Source organism: Psittacula echo, assembly GCF_963264785.1.
Source record: "Psittacula echo genome assembly, chromosome: 6".
Classification (NCBI taxonomy): domain Eukaryota; kingdom Metazoa; phylum Chordata; class Aves; order Psittaciformes; family Psittacidae; genus Psittacula; species Psittacula echo.
The window spans coordinates 63899719-63922674 of record NC_137743.1 but is presented as its reverse complement, the minus strand read 5'-3'; the positions used below and the strand labels follow the sequence as shown (position 1 = coordinate 63922674).

General features: G+C 39.7%; 1 protein-coding gene across 1 annotated transcript in view; it reads left to right on the top strand.

Moving 5' to 3' along the window:
- The window catches only part of COBLL1 (cordon-bleu WH2 repeat protein like 1), a gene marked incomplete at both ends in the record, with an annotated part of 91930 nt that extends 69229 nt beyond the window's left edge, over positions 1–22701 (top strand). The window contains 8 exon segments of the mRNA XM_080621591.1: positions 1189–1333; positions 2400–2402; positions 2405–2467; positions 7794–8052; positions 11122–11207; positions 12544–14162; positions 14682–14864; positions 22615–22701. Of these exon segments, the coding sequence (XP_080477717.1) occupies positions 1189–1333; positions 2400–2402; positions 2405–2467; positions 7794–8052; positions 11122–11207; positions 12544–14162; positions 14682–14864; positions 22615–22701 (2445 nt within the window).
- Positions 22702–22956: the final 255 nt, after the last annotated feature.

The window sequence follows — 22956 nt, the reverse complement described above, 5'->3', positions numbered from 1 at the left end:
CATGCAAGTATTTTTAATTAGAAGTGGAGTGCTGTGCCCTTGCATCCTCTGATGTTCTTATAAGAACATTTCATCTTGTGCTTTGTTGTTTTTCTCCTTGGAATCTGAGTCCTGCTTTGCTGTAAAAGGTTCAGGTTTCTTGCTTTGGCATTAATATGATTGCTAGAAGAGTTAGATGAACATTTTGGACAGTGTTGCTCCTTATAGTGCAGTGAAGTATTGAAGGGACCTGTCATACCTGACATTGAGATGGGACAAAACAGATGACTGAATATGTCCAGGGTAGCTCAGAGGATGGTTATCACCATCCCAGTGCATTCACTCAGGTATGCTACTAAGATCTAACAGAAGCTACCAGACATTGCTTCACAGGCATCTTGTATCAGTTTCGTTTTCCCTTGTGAGCAATTTTCTTTTTAGTTTTTATTTTGTACAACAAAATACTCTGGTTTTTGGTCTTTAAAACAATTTAAAATGCAATTGAACTGCTCTGTCATAAAACTATGAAGTATTCAGCGGGTAGCCTTTGTCCATTTTTTAATGGTTTTGATTATTTGTGAATTAAAAAGTTGGGGGTGGATTGCTACAATAATGAGGTCATTGTTACACTTTAACAGCATTAGTTTTTAACATCTTATAGTTTTTGCAGCTTATCACAATTTAACTTCGGTAAGTATTATGAAAGCTGGCATTCAAAAAACTTTTATAAACGTTCAAGTATTTGAAGCAGGGAAAAAAGTCCTATAATTACATATACAGCCCAATTAGGACTGCTGTTGAAGGAATGGAGAAGGAAGCCCTGTGACGTATCATTGCAGTGGTGTATAGTTGAATCTTCTTTCCACAATAATTTTTAGCTACTTATAAAAAAGAATTATTTGGGGTTTGTAGAACAGCCTTTGGGCATAGAAGAATTAAACTTCTCTTTTATCGTGTATGTGACAACCGATTTTCTTTTACTGCTGTATCTTGTAACTCTGTGAATGTATTCAGTTACTCTAGAAATTTTTTAATTTTTAATTCCTTGGATGAATTAAGATGAGAAACATGATACGTTTGGTGATAGATATATATTATTTCTTTCCCAAATGTTTGTTATAAATAGTTTTGGAGGATAATTATTGGAGGTATTTTATGGTTTTTCTTTGATGGCTAATAATCTTCTTTCTCCCTTGTCTCTCTTCTTAGGCCCCCCCTGGATTAGTACGGAAAGGTTCTCTGCCACTCAGTGACAATGTTTCCATAAATTCCTCTCTACGGAGGATGAAGCGCAAAGCACCCTCACCACCCTCTCGAGTATCAGAAGATCAAAGCCAAAGCAGTAATGAGACTGGTAATCTTTTTATGCTGTTTAATTGGGAGGCAACAGAAGGTATGGCAAGTTGGCTAAACATTAAAGAAATACCACCTTATGAGATAAGACCTTCAAGTAAAAATGTGATTGCCAGGCATCTTCAGATTGTAAGGAGCGGTAATACCACTTTATGAGATTAGCTCACATAGTGCATGTTAGCCAGCACAGGCAGGGTGCAGAAACAGCCACAAAACCACATATGAAATGCAAAGTTGTATTTTCATTGCCTCACCAATGAGGGGATCCCTGAAGCAGTAGCTGGGCAGAGGCACACATGCAGGGATGCAGGCGCCATGGAGCTCTGTCCATGTTCATGTTAGAGGGTCACTGAACTTCCTGTTTTAGCCTCTATTTCAGATTCATGCATGTGTAGTTTACCATTGTGCTTTGATCTTTTCGGTAGCAGAACAGGAATCTCAAGCATGTTTAATAGGGTGCCTTTCAGTCTATCACAGGCCCATGTTATCTAAACAGAGATGTTCTACTTGTCAAACACACAAGACTAAGCAACAGTTAGTATCATATATATGTTTTTCTGCACCCAGCTGCAAGTCACTTTGAGCATGTTTACAATCTTCCTCACTAATCCTCCGTTATTTTGCCGTAAGTAAGCAGGTTTTAGGGCACACACCTCAGGAAAAAAACCCCAAACAAACCAGAAAATACTGAAGTAGTTATAGTTAGGTTAACTGTAACTTGTGTTTCTGTTAATCAGACGTACAACTTGGGTGGGAAGAAAAGATTAGTTTCTCTGGATCAGAGAGGGTTTAATAGGGAATGGACTGAGAAGAATAATTTAGACAAAGTTTTGTATTGTTCTTCTGTAGTTCTTCTGTTTAATCAAAATTCAGTTATCTGGTTCAAAAATACCTGAGTTGAGATTAAAATACCTGAAAAATGTGACAGCAAGCATCAGTTGCTTAAGAGAAGGTACATTTTTAAGGAACTCACAAGTCTGTAAGATCACAATTTAACATTCTATCTAGAATTTTTGTTGGTGCAGAAATTGAGGAAACAGAAAAGCTTCTTACTTGACTTTTTGTAGTAAAGAATCAATAGAATCAGCCCCTAGTAAAGTGGAAAAAAGAGCCACTGAATTGCAGTCTGAAACAGATTGATTCTGTTCCAAATGTGTTGATAAAATCTACTTCATAGCAGGCTATGATAATTCATAGCAGTAAATTACTCTACTACAGATGTGTCATAAGTATAGTACTAATTTTAACGCTTCAACTTAACTTTTCCTTTGAAGTACAAATATGGCTTTCTAAAATAAAGGTGTTTTACCTTTACTGTCTACAGAAATGTGTACAATATACTTCGTCTTGGTATCTGTGCTTTACACTTAATAAACAAAATGTTACCCTGTTTTCCCTCCTCCTCCACAAGCTGTAGACAAGAACAAGCCAGAACTTCTGTGATTTTTGAATACCTCATAACAAACCTTTCAAAAGCGAAAACCCAGTCTTGTTTTCAGAACCCTGCCCTGTGCTGCCCTTGACCTGTATAACCTAGGGGTAGGAGCAAATCCATGCCTGCCTTTTGATTTGCATCCAAACAGCCTTTGAAAACATAAGTTGTAAATATAAACTATATGCATAAATAGTGGTTTATACATTAAATTAAATCATTTATTGGTTGCTGAGGAGAAAATGTAATACATAAAAGAACAGCTGTTTAAAATACAATTCTTCAGCTGCTGAATACTTTTTCAATTTATGCAGTCTGTATACTATTAAACACGGTTTGTAAGCATCAGGCTGTAAGGTTAGATATAAGATACAGTGTCTAAGAGTCTTCTGAAATTTGTAAAACCTTTTAAAATAATCAGTGCCAGTGTCTGGAAAAATCACTCTTCAATGTATTTCACCAAGAATGAAATACATAAACATTAAGCATGTGGAGTACCACTGACATTATATGAGGCTAAACACTCATAGTTCCTGGGCTAGTTGACAGGAACTCTTAGTAGTTTTCCAGCTGTTCTTTTTCAGAATGCCAATCAAATTGGTTGGAGTGGTAAAACACAAATACAGCACAGGAGTTGAATAAGTCACCTGCCATCCTAGATCTCTGGCAAATGAGAAAAAAATAAATCAGTAATCTGTAAACTTGGGTTTGGTTTGTGTTTAGGGCAATTTATGTAATTTGTCAGAAAAACCTTTAATAGAAACAATACGTATTTTAATAAATGCAAAGCATGAACGTATGTTGTAAAGTCTGAGGTTGAAGGTGTAATGAAGCTGTAACTTCTGCTTTTCTGAGTTGTTGTAGCAGATAAGAGGGCAATCACTTCTAAGTGAGTGGCTCTTAATGATATTTATTAATACTTAATTTTCTGCGTTGAAAACTGTTTATCTACATGTGATGGGTCTAAGATGATGAGCAAAGTTATCACGCTATGATTTAAAATCAAGTTTTTTTGTTTTCTTGAGCTTGTTTCTATCTTAAGATTATAGATCCATGCTAGATTGTCTGCATTTCCTGTTGCTTTAAGGCCCGAGTGCTGCACAGATAAACAGCCCTGAATTTCAGAGAAATGGCTTTTTTGCTTTTCCATAGGTTTATGAATTTCTGCTTGAGGCATTTAAGGTTCGTAATTAAACATTTTAATTTGAGCTGTAATGGAAAGAAATAGAAAAATGCAAGGATACTCACTGGGCTCAGAACAGAATGTGTTGAGCCCTGGGTTTTACTTCTGTAGTTAGTGACAGTCTTCATTCTGCTGCTTCATGCGATGCCTTTGCTGAAGACTTAATGCAGTGTGTGTTTTTTTTTTTAAATGCAGAGACAAGTCACATAGCACAGCTCCATTGCCTTTGTTTTTTTTCCTTTGTCTCATGGGATACTGCTGCTCTCTGGTGGCACCTTTGAAACTGTCCTGAGGCCTATATATAGAGGATCCTTTTAGCAAAGCCAGTTGTGAGAACAAACATTCACCTGCAGTAAAATCAGTTACAGCACACTTGTCCTCTTCCTAGTCTGAAAATTATGCATGTTTGGGTATTGTTTTAAATGCATAAAATAGTTCAATATTTCTTTAATTGCCAAATTGGACATAATTTTAGCTTTACATAAACTCAGGAGTTCTATTTGGATTAATAGCGTTTTGATTGTCATGCTTCTGGAAGCTTTGTGAGTTTTTGCTCAGCTGCAACTGGCATTCCCAAAGTAGTTCTGATATGCATTGCTACTGTAGCAAATAGGCAAAAAAAGTTAAGCTGCAAATATAGCATTACCTTCTGCTCTGTGATGAACCATTACAAATGTTCAATTTGGTGACTAAGTAGTACCTAGCTAATAGATACATATGTATTAAATGGAACTATGCTATATAATTTGGAATAGACAGGAACTCTATTGCAAAATGACAGTTTTCCCATGGTGTAAAAACAGCCTGTACCTTGACAAAAGTAGTTTGAAGGCGTACATCTACTAGAATAAACATTGACAGAGAATTAATTTGAACATTTGGGATTATAAACAATTTTTTTTTTCTCACTTATGATTTTTGTTCCCCTTCCCAAAGTTTAATTAATGCTCAGTCTTTTTTCTAGGGAAGAGGGTGAAATAGTGTTTTTAGAAAATATAATATTACAGATTTTTAAATCACTTCCATCAAACAAACCCCGTGATAGAATCTTCTTGGTTACAGTATCTCTTAAGAACCTTATTAAGGACTGTAGAATCAAGAACAGAAACACTGGCAGATTTGCATGAGGTAGTGAAGCTTTCTGGCTTTGGTGCTTGCAAGCATAATGGCTCACAGAGCAGTGCCAGCCTTTTCTCTGTTGTGAAAAGATGATTCTTACTAACTCAAAGGAGATTTGCAGTTAGTATGTCACTCATCAGGTATGTCTTCGCAATGTTATCCTGTAGGCTTTAACAGTGTTCTTTTAGGGCTAATTAAAACTCAATGACTAATGTTCATAGAGAATAAATTATACACAGACAAAACTGCAGTTTATATTGTATATGGATTTACATATAAAGCATAAAAGCAATAAGGCAACAGTATGTAGCCAGTATTGCCATAAGTACTTTGAAGCGGTATGTTGCATTATAAAACTCTAAACTGAGTGTTTGGAAGCAAGTCATAAAATCTGAACTGTTCGTCTGGGGAGTTAATTGCATGATGTAAGTTGTTAAACATTGTTTGTGTATCAAATGCATTCAGACTTTATTCTGCTGTAGCAGCAGTGTCCCAGGTCTGGAATGGTGTCCAGTAACAGATGAAAAACCAGTAACTGAAATTAACTCAAATCCAGGCTAATATTATGCTGATAAATGAAGTACAATACTTTGGGAAAAGTGTGATAGTTGGTTTTGTTTGGTGTTACACATTTGCAGTCAGGTTAGTCCACTCCAAAGCTTGGAAGTGTTCCTAGCTCAGCAAAGGACAGACTTTCACATAGCAGGAATGTCTCTTACCAGCCCAAGTTTCCATCCCACCAATACAGATACAACTCAGTCTTTGTTACACTTCTCTCCAGAGGAAAGAGATGACAGCAGTGCCTGGGCATAAAGCCACAGGAACTCCAGAATGCTTCCATTTGTTTTGTCAGAAGTCCCGGCTGTGCTTTGTTGCATAATTCAGGTTTCCACAGAGTATTTAGACTGAAGGTACCTAGTTGTTGTTTCTGTTGCTGGTGATGGCGCAGGCCCATGGCATAATAGCTCTCACTGGTGAAGAAGACACTGTTCTGGAGACCTGGTTATGGGCTGTGGGACAGTCAAAGCAGGTTTGTTGTTTGTCCACATTCTGTTATGCTTTCTTTGTGCCTTGTGGCATATATTTATCTTTGCACGCATAAAATCATACTTCTGTCACTAAAATCATTTCCCAGAGTATAAAGCTGTTGGCATGACTTTTCTCTACCTGAAGATGGAAGGGTTTGGCGGTGGAAGAGGGCAGGTGGAAAGGAGGAGAAGGTCCTTACTATCATAGCAAATTCTTAAGGAGTCTTAGAGGAGTGCAAAACAAAAAACCACAATTAAGTAGTAAAAAGTTTGGCTTTTGTAGTTGCCCTGTACCTGTGAATGAGTAACTTTAGTATTATTAAACTCTTAACTAATGTCCCTATTGGAAAAATTAGTTAGGTTCTATATAGACACTTTCTCCAATATATTCAGTCCTTTATTATTTTTCTATAAGTGTACTTTTCTAGAAGTACTGGAAGCATTGTAGCACACCAGTCTGTGCAAAAAAAAAAGTCAGTCTAAGATTTTCTGACCTCTAGGATCTGCTGCTTTCCAGTATTGCTTGCTTTAAGCCAATGTTTTGTTTTCATTAGTAGTCTTGGTTTACACTTGGAAATTTAGTGGTACAAATGAGAAAAATCTGAAATCTAATTGCCCAAGTGCAAGGCCTGTCCCTAACAGGTACTGACTGGTTCATGCAAAGCTGACAGGAATACCCTGGTCAGGTCAGGCAAGGTGTACTGCTTGTATGGCTCAGTTGGTGCGAACAGCCTTCCGTGGCACCATGTTGCACTTTATAGATGGAATTACTATCTTCTTTGTGTTATAGAATGGAAGTTGCAAAGCCAAGATGTTAGTTGTATGGTCTACTTTATTAATATTTGAAAAATGTGAATCATCATCTTGTAGGAAGATTACTGTGGGGGAAGAAAAGCCAGATATGGTTAATTCCTCTGCAAATTAAAATAGGTGGCTTTATTAGTTTAACTTCGGATACACTGACTTCCATGTGTGCTAATCCAGTAGCTGAACCTTTTAGTTTTAACTGTGCTGTAGCTGAAAAATTCTCTTTTTTTTTGTAGTTTCACACTTTTCTATGTTCTTTTTTTGTGCATTTCTACTGTAGCACAGGGAACTGCACACTTCCAACTATGTTTTAATACACTTTGGATAATTATGGGAATTTTTTGACAGCGGTGATCAAACTTGTTCAAACTCTAGGCAAAATTGTGATTCAGTTTGCTCTTTAATTCTCTAACATACCTACTCTGGTATGAAGGAACCGTGCATGTTAAACCTCACTGGGAGACCTAATGGAAATATTTAGAAATCTGGGTAAAATAAACTGTCTGCCTCCATGAAATTTGGGATTATAATATTGTTAAATATATTTTGATCTCTCCTAATCCAGTACGTGAGTTAAACAGGAAAATGTTATACAGTAATTTCAGATTCAGAAACAAATGGACACTAGCATGGCGGTGAGTGTATTCTCTCATGTAAAAAAGAGAGAATTGGAAGGAACCAGAAAATACTGTGGTGTTAAACCTCTGAATTAGTTTGGTTTACTTATTTTATTTTACTTGAATTATAAAAAGAAGTCTCAGTTATTCTTCTTCAAACTGTTTAGGTGAACTTCCCCAGCCCCTTTGTATCTCTACTGTGCATTGCGAGCTGTGGGTGGTTTCATATTTTGTTGCGTTTTTTTCTCTTTTTTCTTTTTCCTGTCTGAGTGTAGGTGTAAGGAGCCAAGAGTACAGCTTAGAAGAAATTGATGAAAGGGAAGAGAGGAGTGTGCAACAGAGAGAGGACAGTGAAAGTACAAATGCCTCTCCTGGGATAGGAGAGGTTACTGCAGCCTTCAGCTCTGCTGAGGTACCACTGGAAACTGAAGAAAATGATCCTGCTTCATCAGCTCCAGTTCCTGGCAGTGTTTCTGTAGACAACTTACAAAGCTTCAAGGAAGAAAAACAAGAAAATATGAGCACAGATGGCAAGTAAGTACGTTTTGTGACAAAGAAAGGAGCATTAGGGAGGGAATGGGGGAGGCAAAAAAAAAGTAGAGTGCTGTTTCATTGTGGAGCACAGAATAGAGGATTGTGAGAGAGGAATGAGCTTAATATGCTTAACTTTCATTTGTAGCACTCTTCTGTACACAGTAATTCATGTAGTTTTCCAACAAAAATGACAAAGAAGTGTTCTGCAGGCTATTCAGTTTAAGCCTTCCTTTCCTACCTCCTCAAACAGCTGGACCCCAGGAAAGCTGAACCTGTCTCTAAAATACCCAGCGTATTTACTAGAGCAGAGTGCTACCAAAAAAACCTGGATTGATTAGTTAAATGAAAATTTACAAATTCATTCTTGCAGTTGGGGAAAAACAGGTAAATAGTCCACTTCTGTTCTCCTGGGCACAAGTTGTCTATTGCTTGCATGTTTGGTTTGGTTTGAATTTTTCTTCTGTCCTTTGCTTCCATGTTAGCCAGTTGTCTTGACCTGTCTTGATCCATCTCCTCTCAGGAAAACAAGTTAATTCTGCCCTTTTAAAGAATAAACACATTAGTTTCCTTAAATGCTTTTTTTCCCCTTCTGGTTATGCTGTACCTTTGCCCTTCAGCATGTTTGTTGAACTACCTGACTCAGCAGGTTTCCAACATGAGTTAGAGCCTGCTTGAAATAAATGTTGATTGTCCAGAGAAGTCCCATTGTGTTAATGTAATTCACTATTTCTCTGTTCCCTGGGGCAACTAAACTGGCTACTGTTCCCAAATTAAATTGGAAGAACTATTTCAATTATTGCACTGAAGCCAAAATGACTGCCTTAGTAGCCAAGAACTTTCCGAGTAGTAGGGAGAACTTTGACTTGTATTTCAAGGGTCTTTTTTGTCAGTCCAAGGCCAAATGGGGCTTTGGAAAAATCTTTCGTGCTCTGTCCTGATAAATACTGTGCCAGTTGCTTGAGTGTGTCTGCTCTGTGGGGATCTACAAGGAGGAGGATCAGCCAAGAGTTCTTTTTAAGTTTTCTTGAACTTGCAAATTATCAGTCCAGTGTTACTGTGTTAATGGGTTGGTTTGGCCAATTGGCCAAAGAATGTTTCTTTTTTCCCCTACTGACTTGTGGTAACCTTTCATGGCCTATAATCCTGGTATCATCTAGCATGCACTGCTCTCTAACTTTAGAGTTTGGCAATCCTTTCTTTCCTGAAATATCATGGGGATTCCAGAATGAGGGCTAGTATTTCTCTGACATTCTGTTTCTGGAACCCTTTTGATAATTCAGATCTTATATAAAAGATCTAGTTACTTTGAAGAAGTGTTTTTTAATCAAACCACAGATATGTGTAATAGTCCAGTCAAAACCACTATATATTCTATAATGATACTCTGGGGTATTCTGTGGCTTCCTCCCCTCAGCCCCTTTTTTATAAAACAAAAAACCAAACAAAAACCCCACAGCTCAACCTGTTATAAGAGCTTGTAGTTCAGTCCCTCAGCTGTGGGATAAGCAAGAGTACAGAGTGCAGGACTGAGATTTAACTTTCTTCCAACAATAATTTTGAGAGTCTGTGCTCCTGTTTTGTGGTTTATTGGGCACTTGCTTGTACAGTCCAAAATATACTGTAACACGAGGATGGGTGATTATTGAGAAATTTATACACTCAAATGATTCAAAGCAGATGTTTTAGCTCAGGGCACTGGCTCCTGACAGCTAACACATTTGATGTGGCAAATGAATTGGAATCTTCATAATGCCAGTATTTGTAACTACAGAAAATAAAAATAGCAAATATGTAAGTTTGAAGTTCTAATAATATTTTTAAGGAGAAATTTTAAATATTTTTGCCTTTTTCATTTACCTTTTTAAGGCAAGGAATTAAAATTTCCTCCAAAATAGATGAGGAGTTGTCGTGGTTTAAGCCCAGGCCGTAAATCAGAACCACGCAGTCCACTTCCCCCCCACCTTTCTTCCCTCCGCTTCTGGAGGGACGGGGAGGAGAATCGAAAGAATGCAGCTCCCACGGGTTGAGACAAGAACAGTTTAATAACTAAGGTATAACACAAATCACTACTGCTACCACTAATAGTAATAATGATAAAGGAAATAACAAGCAAGAGAATACAACCGCTCACCAACCGGTACCTCAACCCCACCCTGCCATGATCCAGCCCCTCCGGGGACTCTCCCTTCTACATCCTGGGCATGACGTGCTGTGGTATGGAATACCTCTTTGGCTAGTTTGGGTCAGGTGTCCTGTCCCTGCTTCCTCCCAGCTTCTCCTCCTCCCTGGCAGAGCATGAGATTCACAAAGTCCTTGGTCAGTCTAAACATCGCTGTTATCAGCTCCATTCCCAAGCCGAAAGTCAAAAACACAGTGCTGCAAAAGCTACTAAGAAGAAGAAAAACTGACTGCTGCTGCTGAACCCAGGACAGGAGTTTATTCAGCATTTGTGCAGTTCTCTTGCCCACCATGATCTAAGGACATAAATTGTATGTATTTGCAAAACGTTTAGTATGCAAGTAATATGTTAGATGCATGTTTCTTTGTAGTTCTCAAGGAATTTATTGAAAGGGACAGACAATTTTTCATTACTATTTTGAAAAGTCTGTACTGCAGAGTTCATCTCTTCATATGCAGTCAGCATCTAATACGGCTCCCTGTATATTGTGTTGGGGACAAAGTCAAGGAAATGTTTTAGAACACTTCATAGAACGCTACTGTTATATGAATGATAAACTGTTGTGGCTTCACTGAAACTTAGTTGTTTCTGGAAAGGGGCTTGTTCAAACTGCACAAATAAACAAAAGGAGGGGGAGCAGAGAAAAGGAAACCAATCATCTGCTTACACAGAAGAGAGTGAAGCTGGATTTTTGGTAAAATATCATAGCAGCATTTCCTCTTGTTTAAAAAAAAAAAAATATCTATTCTCTCGAGTACTCCAATGTTTGGCAGAATGATTCTATTTTGTCCATCTGTGTTTGGAGAATATTGCCAGTTCTCTTGCACCGTTAGTTGTATTTAGTGAAATGAATGATACCAGCATATTTAATGTACTGTTGTGCTTTGCAGAGGACTACAGACTATGATAAGCAGTGAGCAAGCTGCGTTTGAAAAAGACAGGAAGCTTAGAATTTTGGATCAAAATAAAACTGATGGTGAGTAGTTCCCACTCATTTTTAGTACTTCAGAGTAAGGTTGAAGAGAGCTTTTCTGTTCCTTTGAGAAAAATGACAAATCAGTCAACTCTTGAATTGTTATCATCAGATTGTTTTCTTCATACTCTGTCTAGCTGCAGTGTATCCTGTCTGTGATGAGGTGACAAGAATTGACTGCAGTTTTGATTTTGCAGGGGTTTTGTTTTTAACAATTTTTTATTATAGCAGTTGTCAAAGTTTCATTGTGCTGTTGTAGGGCACTGTGGGTGGAGCAGTGCTGAGGGGAGGGAAGGATGGACACAAAGATTGTCCTGCCACATGGTGTGACATGGGCACTGCAGAGGGGAAGGAGAGGCAATGAGTTGTTCTGTGCTTACAAAGTTAGTGTGATTTTTCTGCATGGAAATGCAAATATTTTCAAACAGAAATAGAATAAAGTGACATGGTGATTTGAAAAGAAATGACAACATCCTGTACTTCTAATGGATCATAAATTTTTCTGTGGATTTAGTGAGCTTACTAATTTATTTTTCCCTTTTGTGACACTGATTTTCAGATTTATGTATATTAGGCCTTCCATAGTCTTTTATGTTCAGCACATCTCTGTTTATAAATCATAACAATATACTGCATGAGTCCTGTTTATATGAGATACAAGTTTTAACTGCCATTTTATAACATACTTAAAATGAGATTTTTTCCTCAAAATATAATTATTCCTCAAGAATATTTTTTTCCTTTGAATATTGTATTCAAACCAATTTGATCCAAACATTCCAGTGTTTTGGAGAGGGCTGTGTGTTTAGTCCAGGAGTAAAGAATTGAATTTTCATACCTGCTAAAAACAGTTGGAAAAATAGAGTTACAAAATTGCTTTTGTCCATGTGTTTTCAAATTGGTCCCTTGTACAATAGTTGACAAATAACATTTGTAATGTTAAAATTAAAGGACAGAAGCCACAAAAGTGTGGAACTAAATAAAAATTGCATCTAACTTAATATTGAATAGTCCTTGAGCTCTTGAGTCACTGTTGTCCATATAACCAATTCATTTAGCACTTTTTAAATTATTCTAGAATAGATTTTTCTGTCAAGTTGATGCATGGCACCAGTTGCCTGATAATTAAAGAAGAATACTTGAGTTGGAATACTATTATTTGGCATTATTAGTCAAAGATATCTTTAAATAGCCTTTAAAAGTAAGTGTTAAGGAAAAGTTTAATATCAGTGAGGTCCCAGTCCTTGTACTTACACTGGATGTGGGGCTTCATGATGTATTTAAGGGGGAAGTTTGAATCTTTTTGGCATTTGTATTAATTTTGGAATCTCTCTTAAAGACCACAGTGGTACAGAACTCTTTCCAACAACAGAAGAAGCTAAAGAATTTCAGTCAGCTGAAATTAAAACGGTAGATTTCGGAGCAAATAACAAGCTTGAAGTTGACAGACTATCAAACTGCCAGACATGTAAAAATGACATCTCTGTAAGTCATAGGAATTATCCTCAAATGATTCCAGAAAAGCAAGATGAGAAAAGAAATCAAACCAGCTTGGACACAGTAAAAACTCAGGATGTTGCAATCCAGGCAGGTCCATCGGATAGCAATTTGGGAAGGACTACACAGAAAGCAATTATTGTTCCTCAGGGTTGTGAATCATCCACATTCAGAGGACTGGTCCCTCAACACAGCAGAGATGCAGACAGCCCCCTTCTTCAAGTGATTCGTGGAATGCAAGGGGATGAAGATAATTCAACAGAACAAAATCTTGAGAGACAAGAAGCTACCCATGAAAAAGTAATTCCCATTAAAGATCAGAGTCACATTTGTATAAATGGCAGTAATTTTGCTTCACCAGAAACAACAGCAAAAACTTCAGATGACTCTCCTATAAAAGGTCACCCTCTTTACAGACAGGATGCCAAACCTAAACCCAAGCCTGCTAATGAAATTACAAGGGATTACATACCAAAAATTGGGATGACTACTTATAAAATAGTGCCTCCAAAATCCTTAGAAATAATGAAGAGCTGGGAATCAGAAATTCCACCAGATCATAAGGATCAAGAGGTATCTACTTCGGAAAACTCTCTAAAACATGAAGACCCCAAAGAATTCATAGTGCACGCTGAAATTCCTAGTCTTCCAAAAAGTGTGGGTCATTTACAGGTTGGTTCACAAAATGCACCTGCAGCAGCAAATGATCTGCTGCACAAAGCAAACAGCATTTCTGAACATGCTGTGCTGTCTGGAGCTGAGATCACTACTGTGAGCAATCGGACAGAAATAGAGTCTCCCAAACACCATGTCCCACTGATGCTGAGCTTGGATAATACAAATGCTTCTTCTGAAACACAGAATAAGTCAAATGCATTAAGTCCTACAACAAAGCCTAGTTCTTTTTATCTGCAGATGCAGCGAAGAGCTTCAAGTCATTATGTGACATCTGCAATTGCCAGAAGTACCATTTGTGCTCCTAATTCCATTCAAAATGAAGCTAAGAATACAGAGATGGGGAAAAAAATCTCATCACCTGATCCAACTTCACCTTTACACAAGACAAGTACTCCCTCTCCTCCAGCAGATGAAGAAAATTATGATGATGGGAAAAAAATTGAATCCTCCATTTCTCCTGTTAAAAACAATAAACCTTCAACTTTTCCCTCCTGTCCACCAGCACCGTTGAACCTAAGAACTCTAAGAACTTTTGCAGTTCCAAAGCCATACTCCAGTTCAAGACCATCCCCTTTTGCTCTTGCTGTCTCATCCGCAGTCAGAAGGTCACAGTCGTTCAATAAGACGCGTACAATCACTAGCCAGGCACCAAGAGAGGAATTTCCTGTTGAACTCTCCTCTACTGCTTCGGCAGCTGAATTATCAGCTACCTCCGTGCCTCAAGTGCAAACCCCTTCCTTGCAGACCGTAACAGGGGAGTCACAAAATAGTGTAATGGATAAGGTAAACTTTATTTCTACTATTGGTTGACTGTTGATCCACTGTCATCTAGTGTGACTAGTCTGGAAGGTAGTCTCTGAACTGCTCCGTGATTAGAAAGTACTGTATTAGCACAGTGTAATCACTTGTAGTGGTCTAGCAGTAGCACAGCATCATATTCAACTACAAGAATATGGGGAATCTTAAAATGAAAACAACCTCATTCAGATTACTGGAAATAATAATTTCTTGCCATAATTAGCATTCCCTTCTTAAATATAATTGAGTAGTGTGATCAGTTTGGCTTCAAGTGATCATGGCACACACACACACTTGAATGGGGTATATAATTTTGCTGGCATAATTATCTGAGGGAGAAACTATGCTATAGTGGAAATGAGGCTCATCTCTGAAATTTTGAATAAAACACTAGAATGGTGGCAGTTTGATACACAACCTTGTGCCAGGTTGAGTTAGTTTTCCATTTATGACTAAACCTTTAGGTTTTTGTTTAATTTTTCCTCCCACTTCCTCCCTTTATAGAAAAACAGCTCTGTGAATAGTGAGCAGAGTCATCAGGCACAGTCAGGTGCTTCCACTGACCATCCACCCCCTGTCACTAAGAGACAAACTGTGATGACATTCCAGCGCTCTGACCCAGAACAGATCCACCAGAGCTTGCTGGCTGCAATCCGCTCTGGAGAAGCTGCTGCCAAATTGAAAAGGGTGAGTTTCCATCATTGCATCCATAACAATGAATTCATGGAACTTCCTTCAAATTACCATATTAATGCTGGACACTAGAAGCAGTTAGCTTTAGCACAAAGTGCTGCCAGGAGGTCTCTTAACAATACGAAGGGAGGTGGGGGAAGAGAGTTTAGTTTTGCAGAATTAACTGGTGAATGCACACACAAAGCTTTTTATGTCCGTATTTTCAAACAGTACAAATCCAATTAGAAATCTTCCTGAAATTAATTAGAAATCTCTTAAGTTGTCAATCAACTATCTCTTTCGTAAAATCAGGAACATATTCAATTATTGGTGTTTATATGGTTTGAAGTGGTACAGTTTTAGATACATGCTTTGCCTTAGACCTGAAGTAGTTGCAATCTTATGCAGGCAGATAACAGAAAAGTTCTGAAGATTGTATTTTTTATTAGACTCTATCAGGTCCTTAATTCTTCTTAAATGTACTTCAGGCCTCCTACTGCTGTTTGGTATCATTAGTGTAGTTTCTCGCTACTCGTGTGGTGAGGGACGGAAGCACTAGTTCCCTCCGAACTAGGGCTGAGACATAGAGCATTCACGGAATGCGGGTCATCAACGATTTATTGCGCAGTTACAATTCCTTATATCTGCTGCCTAAGCACCTCCCCAGGGTCAGCTGGTTCCTGTCCCTCCTAGCAGCTTCCCGTCCATGCACCAATCCCTACATCTCCCCCGCCTCAAGACTAGAAAACTCAGGGTTTTAACAGCTATTCCAGATAAGCAACTTATAACTCTTATTAACTAAGTAAGAAAGGTTTGTGCCACTAAGTATTCAAACACAGTGCGCATTACATAATCAAACAAGAAGGAAACAAACATCCTAATACTAATAAACACAGAGCGTCAGCCTAAAGGGACCTAGACGCAGGTGTTTCCGGCCTGAGAGATGTCGTATTCAACGGCTGGCTACAAAGTTCGTAAGGCACGTCATGACTGGATCCGTGAGTGAAGTCATCTGGACACATAAGGACCATGGATGTCATTTCACACCTCTTTCCATCACTCTCTCCTAGATACAGCCGAGCGCCAATCACCACCTGTGAAATATAGCTCAAATACAAACTTACAGACACAGCTACAAATACAGCAATAACCATTTTGCCGGTGCCCAGCTTAGCCCAGTCTCCCCCTCCACACAGGCATAGCCCCACCTGTGAGCACGTAGGGCAAATGGACCTATCTTGCCCTTTTCCAGATCTTTCACCCGTACCTGTGGATACAGGGGTTTGTCTAGAGGTGGAGCTAAGTGCGAGCTCATGGGGGATTGTTCACTTGATCCACGCGAGAATTGATTTAACTAGTCAGAGCAGAAAGTAAAAGTCAGCGCGCACAGACTGCAGGAGCTCCTCTGGGTACGGTCTCCCCCGCCTCAAGACACCCGAGGCGAGCTTTCAGAGTCCGGTGCGTGCACTCGACGATAGCTGGGCCAGTGCTGTTATAAGGACAACCGGTCTTATGTTCAATGCCCCACTGTCATAAAAATGAAGCCACCAGTTGACTTGAATATGCTGGACCATTGTCGGTCGTGATCTGGCTAGAGACTCCCAAAATCGCCATGACCTCGCGCCAATGCAAAATGGCTGCTTTGGCGTCTTGCTTGCGTTGTGCCGTAGCCAAAATGACACTGCTACAGGTATCAACCGTGACATGTAAATAGCGCATAAAAACTGGAGCACAACAGTCAGGAACTGGCAGACCTTGTGCAACACGGTCTGCACTATTGCTACCTTCAGTCAGGAGTCCAGGGATGTGCGAATGACTATTACAGTGATTTGGGCAAATTTCAGCAGCTCCCTCAGACAAAGCCTGAAAAAGGACTTGCGCACACTCCATCGTAGTCTCAATGGCCAATGGGGTCCACAGACCACTGTCGTAGCACAGTAGCTACAGTAGCTACAGTATATGCTTCCAGAAATTGAACTGCTATTGGCTAGACGTAACCAATATAGATTGTGATTGGCTCAGAAGTGCAGTCCACACATTTTGAAGCAGATAACAAGCTAGCTAAAATTATCCATTCGCTACCTTTCTCACATAACTTGCAGTTTCACCATCCCGCTCCCACATCTTGTTAGTCTTGAGCAAATGTCACGTTCCCTATTCTACTGCACGTAACTGTCCTTTAGTAACCAAAGGCTAGGCCTTGCAGCCTGGGTAAGTTGAGTTCAGGCCTTGCAACTTAACTCAGAGTCTGGCTAAGACCAAACAGCTGGGATTGCTCACATGTCCATTGTTCAGTTGTATTCTTCATAACCACCATCTCCTAAGGCTGACATCTGGGTTGGTCACGAAATGTCCACCGTCCCTCAGCCACTCCACAATTCTCTCTTTTTGTCTTTGAGCAAACCAGACAGATCTTACATTTTTCTTAACTATAGATATCACACACCGCAACATAAAACTTGCTACTAATACAAATAAAACTAACACACATAATATAGCTACTCCATCCATCATCTTTCATTAGCCATTTAACCCCCTCTTTCAATTGTTGCATACTCTTATAAATTGATTCCAAATGATCTGACAAATTCATGCAGCACATCCCCTCAAATTCAGCACAACCATGCCCCTGTGCCAACAATAAAAAGTCGATTGCTGCCCTATTTGTAAGGTGGCATGACGAACACTATCAACATCAGTCAAGAGCCCACTTAGTGCAAGCATAGTAGCATTTGTCAGTTCCTTCTTATCTTGCTGTGATTCCTTCAGCTTTTGTTGACCCTTGGTTCATGTCCGACTCCACGTAGGCACTTGCTGATCTGGGTACATGGCTGTTCTTTGCCAGAAAGTCATCCACATCTCTGCATTTTTCTTTTTATACAAGCCAAACATGCTTTGTAGCACTCATAATCATTCATTGGATACATTAAAAATACACAGCAACAAAATCAAAATCGTTAAAATGACAATAAACACCATTAGTCCACCTTTTACTAGAGCAACCAGCCAACCTGTCAGTCCCCATTCACCTAACAAATTGTCCAGCCAAAAGGCTTGCCCATCCTCATACACCATGTGTAAGATCTTAGCATGTTTCCATATTTCTTCAACATAGGTCAGTCACAGGCTGCTGGGTCTGCCCTTTTTCTCCTGGATGTCTCTCTGATAACAGGGGAGGCCATCCCCTCACATCAAGGTCTGGCATGGCATGTGTCCCCATCGCTCCACACCTGCCGGGTTGCAGCCAACAGCAGAGCTAAAGGTTCTTCTTGGTGGCAAACACAGAGGCCAACCCAGCCTTGCCCTTGACTGTGGCAGCAGGCATTTGGTCAACCTCAGTTCTTGTACCTCATTGTCAGTGCAGAGTTTCACCTGCTTCATCCAGTAACAAGTTGCTACTGTGGCAAAGCATACACAGATTTACATTACCAGAGTAACTATTACAGGTTACAACAGCATGTTGAAAATGCTGATGGCAGCAAGAAACTAGCCAAAGAATTTTCTTACCAGTGGAGTTCTTCCACCCTCTTAATTTGTTCCATTACCTGGTTTATAACACTACCATCATATTAGAATCTTTCTAGCTTTTGCCTTAGCATTTTCTAGCAGCTGCTGCAAATTTGCATGCTCTAACATCTTTTACAAGTAACAAATGCACACAATACAAGGTATAGTTTCTCATTAGCAACTGGCTAGTAAATACAAGTGGGTTTTACACAAAATCACAGCCTCTAGTAACAGCTACGTTACAAGCACACATATTCAAGTTGTTACTTTTCAGTTGCCCTCAAGTGATGTCCTGTAATCATTTATTTTTCTCTTCCTCTATCTCATTCTGCTCGGGGTATTCACTGTCAGCTCCTGTAGCTGAGGCATCGGGTTCCTCCACTTGTTTGTCCAGCTCATGGTGAGGCTTTGCAAACTTTGCAGGCAGCTGCCATGGACCTGTAGGTAGGAGAACACAAACATACCCCCTCTCCCACGCTATCAGCTCCTGAGAAGGAGGCCCGTTAAAGTGATTCAAAGGCATTCTGATGGGAAAGAAATGTGAAGCTACAGCTGCCTGCCTGCTTATCAGCAGCAGTAAATACCTGCCAGCAACGGCAGTTTGCATTAACCCTTTCTTGTCCAAAATGTTAATCTGCTACCCATTAAAACTTTTACACAAACCCAACAACAAAAAATACATAGAGCACTGTCCGCTCTCAGCACACACACACGCACACACGCATGGGATCCCACAAGCACACTCCATACAATTACAATATTTGAAACACAAAACCTAGACAATCATTATTCCCACTATATGGTCCCTCATACAGAACGTAGCATAAGGACCCTGTGAAGACAATCAAAAATCAGCTCCAAGCAGCATCATCACAGTGTGAGGTTGCAGGCTCAACTTCAGCGGGCGTCCCCGCAGAGGCTCTGCCCCCCCCCACATCGCACAAGCCTTGGGCTTTTACACTGACCAAAATGCACACTCATTCCGATGCAGGTGGCCAGCCTACATTGGAAGAAGTGGTCAGCAATATCCATAAAAATTCTCCAAAGGCTAACAGAAACATAGATATACATGGATATATATTTGCCAACTTCTAGTACATGTGGATAACAAAGAGACTATCAAATGAGTTGTATATGGGGTTTCAAGTCCACAGCCCACCACGGCACTCACACACCATGTTCAAAAGGCTATCAGGGTACCTTTTTTTTTTTTTTTTTTTTTTTTTTTTTCCCTAGAAAATCAAAACCGAACTGAACACTCCAGCCTGGTAGCCAAGGATAAAGACAATGTCGTTAGTAGGGAGGATTCCCACAGGGTAGGCTTTGAGGGTTGCTGTCGCTCGTTGTGGGGAACCCCCCTGTCCCCTCGCCCTGTCGCACAAAGGGGAGTGTTGCCAGGGCTCACAAGACTCCACTTCCCGGTTTTTTGCTGTTGCCGCGGCCGCGGTTTCTGGCAGTCTCGCTGCAGCCCCGGTGCTGCCCGCTCGGCCGCGCGGCTCGGGCGCTCCGGCCGCGCCTCCCGGGGCACTTTCCTCCACAGCTCCCGCGCTTGCACCCGCGGCTCCTCCACTCGCAGCGCCTCCGCGTCCCGCAGCCGCTCCAGCAGCTCCTCTCCTGGGGACAACTTTTCTCGATGGCACCCCACATCTCCCCTATATCTCCTGCTTTCTTTTCCCCAGCCAAGACCGCTTCCAAAAGCTCTTGGCAGATCCGTCCCCATCGGGAGGTATCTAATACGTCCACGGGGGCCTCCACCGCCCCCCGGCCTCGCAACCATTGGATGCAGTGGCCCGCTGGCTCCGAGTTTATCGCCTTCGGCAACCCAGCTTGCTGCACGAGGGCCTCCAGTACCTGTACCACGTGGCTCACATCCATCGCTATCACGTCGGGGTCACCACTTGTAGTTTCTCGCTACTCATGTGGTGAGGGACGGAAGCACTAGTTCCCTCCGAACTAGGGCTGAGACATAGAGCATTCACGGAATGCGGGTCATCAACGATTTATTGCGCAGTTACAATTCCTTATATCTGCTGCCTAAGCACCTCCCCAGGGTCAGCTGGTTCCTGTCCCTCCTGACAACCTCCCGTCCATGCACCAATCCCTACACATTAGTAAAATACTTCTCAATGTTTTATCAACAGTCCTGGTAGGACCATCTTCCCCCAACCCCTCAGGTTAAAATTGTGGCTTAATTTTTCTCTTCTGTCACCTAAAATTCACCTATACTTCTCACATTGGGTAAAACATTGCACTCTTTAGAAATCTATATTCTTTTAAATTTGTAACAAGACAGTTTAATGATAGTCTCACACACAGCCTTCTTGACTGGCATTTGTGTTTTGCATTCTGTATTGAGAATTTCTCATTGCAGAAGGTTAAACAAAGTCAGTAGTTTTTGTTTCTCTTCCCTTTCCCACTTGAAAGAAACAAATGATACATGGTGGGTGGATGTGAGGGCTGATGGGTTTTTTTTGTTGTTTTATGGAAGTCTTTGGCTCTCTAGGGTCAAAATCTCTCAGTGGATGGTCAAATACTAGAGCAATCTATTTCATACATAAGGTTTTGTTTCAGTGTGGCACTACAACAGCCTCTCTGAGGCTTGTAGACCTCCGTCCTTTCTACCCTGAATGGGAAGATTCCGTTTCTCAGGAAGATTTACAAGCATGCTCAAGTAGTGTTTTACCTCAAAGTCAGTACAAGTGGTGCATAACATACTGTAGTAATGCTTCTAACTACGTCACTAACCACAGCCATTTTAAAAACAGGATAAGATTAAGAAAACGCTGTATTGTTCAGAGTTTCTTAGAGGTCAGTTCTATCTGTTCTACCAGAAATACCATTTGGATTTAGTTTGAATGTTTTTATTAAGGTGGGTTCCCCCACCCCCACCTCAAGTGCATATAATTACATTTTGAATAATACTGAACTTTATTTATTTTGCGTCATGCATGAACTTTTTTTTATGATTCCATGACAAATATGCTTCGGTACGGCTGCTGCAACGTAGCTTATAACTAAAATATAAAATTCATAACGTGCTTTTCAAAATTCAAGAAGTCTATTTCTACTAGAAAGAAAACAACGAAAAACTTCATTAAGTGGTTATTAATTCTTTTCTGCAGACATACCTAGTACAGGTATGCCTGATGGCAAAAAGAGAGGGGGTTTTTGCCTATGGCAAATCTTATGAAAACACGGTCTCATTTGATGTTTAACATGGAGAACTGGCAGTAGTAGGACAGAGAAATGAAGCACTTTGTAACAATAACTTATTAGCACCCGAAAGTGATTTCCAATACTGAAAGGATCTTTTAAATGCATTTACTTTATAGCTTCCACTATCATGCTGCGCTAAGTAAAAGGGAGTATAACTGATCCATTTGAATTGTGAAAGAGGTATGTCAGGTGCATACTTCTCTTTTTGCCTCTTACCATACTCACCCTTTCTTCAGCTCTGTGAGAGAATCATTAAAAAATAAAATGCTGGCATGATGAACTAAATTCTTTCTTCCCCCCATTTTACTTAATATGTTGTGAATATGCAATGCTGAGAAATGCTGAGATCTGTAGCCTTTTGTGTTGCTGGCCTTTTCAGTAGGGTCCTCAGTAATTACTAACCTAAAATGGGTCAAGTGAGGTTTCTTTTTAACCATTTTTTTCTCCTCAGAGTGTTCTCATTGTATTTAGTAATGTGTGCGCTGCGGTATGTGATTCTCATGGCTGTGGAGTACCCACAGCTCACAGTAGCTCCAGTTGGAGTTACTGATTTATGCAGCTCCCTTAAAAATCAGGTCGTTGCTATCTATTCTAAAATTTATACAGTTTGCTCCTTAAACCATGAGATCCTGATAAAAGAAACATTACCGTGGTATAAAGGAGTGTTAGTTGCAAGTGTTGCATTCTATCGAATATTTAATAAAAGTGTTTAGTTTAGTGATGTTTTTTCAAACATTTCTTTGCAACCAGGTCTGGAGAAGGACTAGAAAAATGTGTATTTTTAATAGTTATACACAGATTTTTTAGAGAGGATAAAATATGTTTTAAGTAATTTCTTATATTTCTATTTCCATAGCATATATGCTTTGTTCAGAAATCCTATAAAAGGTCTTTCATTGCAATGAGAAAAATGCTAACTGAAGTAACAGTGTTTGTTCCCTTGAAGTAATACTGTGTAAAATACAACAGAGAGAAGAATCTGAAAAGTTAGGTTAATACTTACTTATTTTTCCCCCCCTCTTTTTTTCCCCTCTGCCTCCAGGTTGGTCCTCCATCAAACACCATATCTGTCAATGGAAGAGCCAGGCTTACTCATTTGTATTCCACAGAAGCGAAAGTTAATCACTAGATACTATACCAAATATTTTGCACTTTACTACTGCTTCATAGGCCAACTTAATATTAACTACAAATTTTTGAAAGTGTAAATGCAAGTATATATTAATATATTTTTGACAGTTTTAATAGAAATTTCAAACTGGGTCCTTTAATGCCTTGGAAAGATTATTAGAATATGTAAATTATGGTAATATTTTGCCTTTTTCTCTTTATAAAGCTGACTACGCTGCTAAAAACATTTAAGAGAAGGTGCAGATGAGCTTTG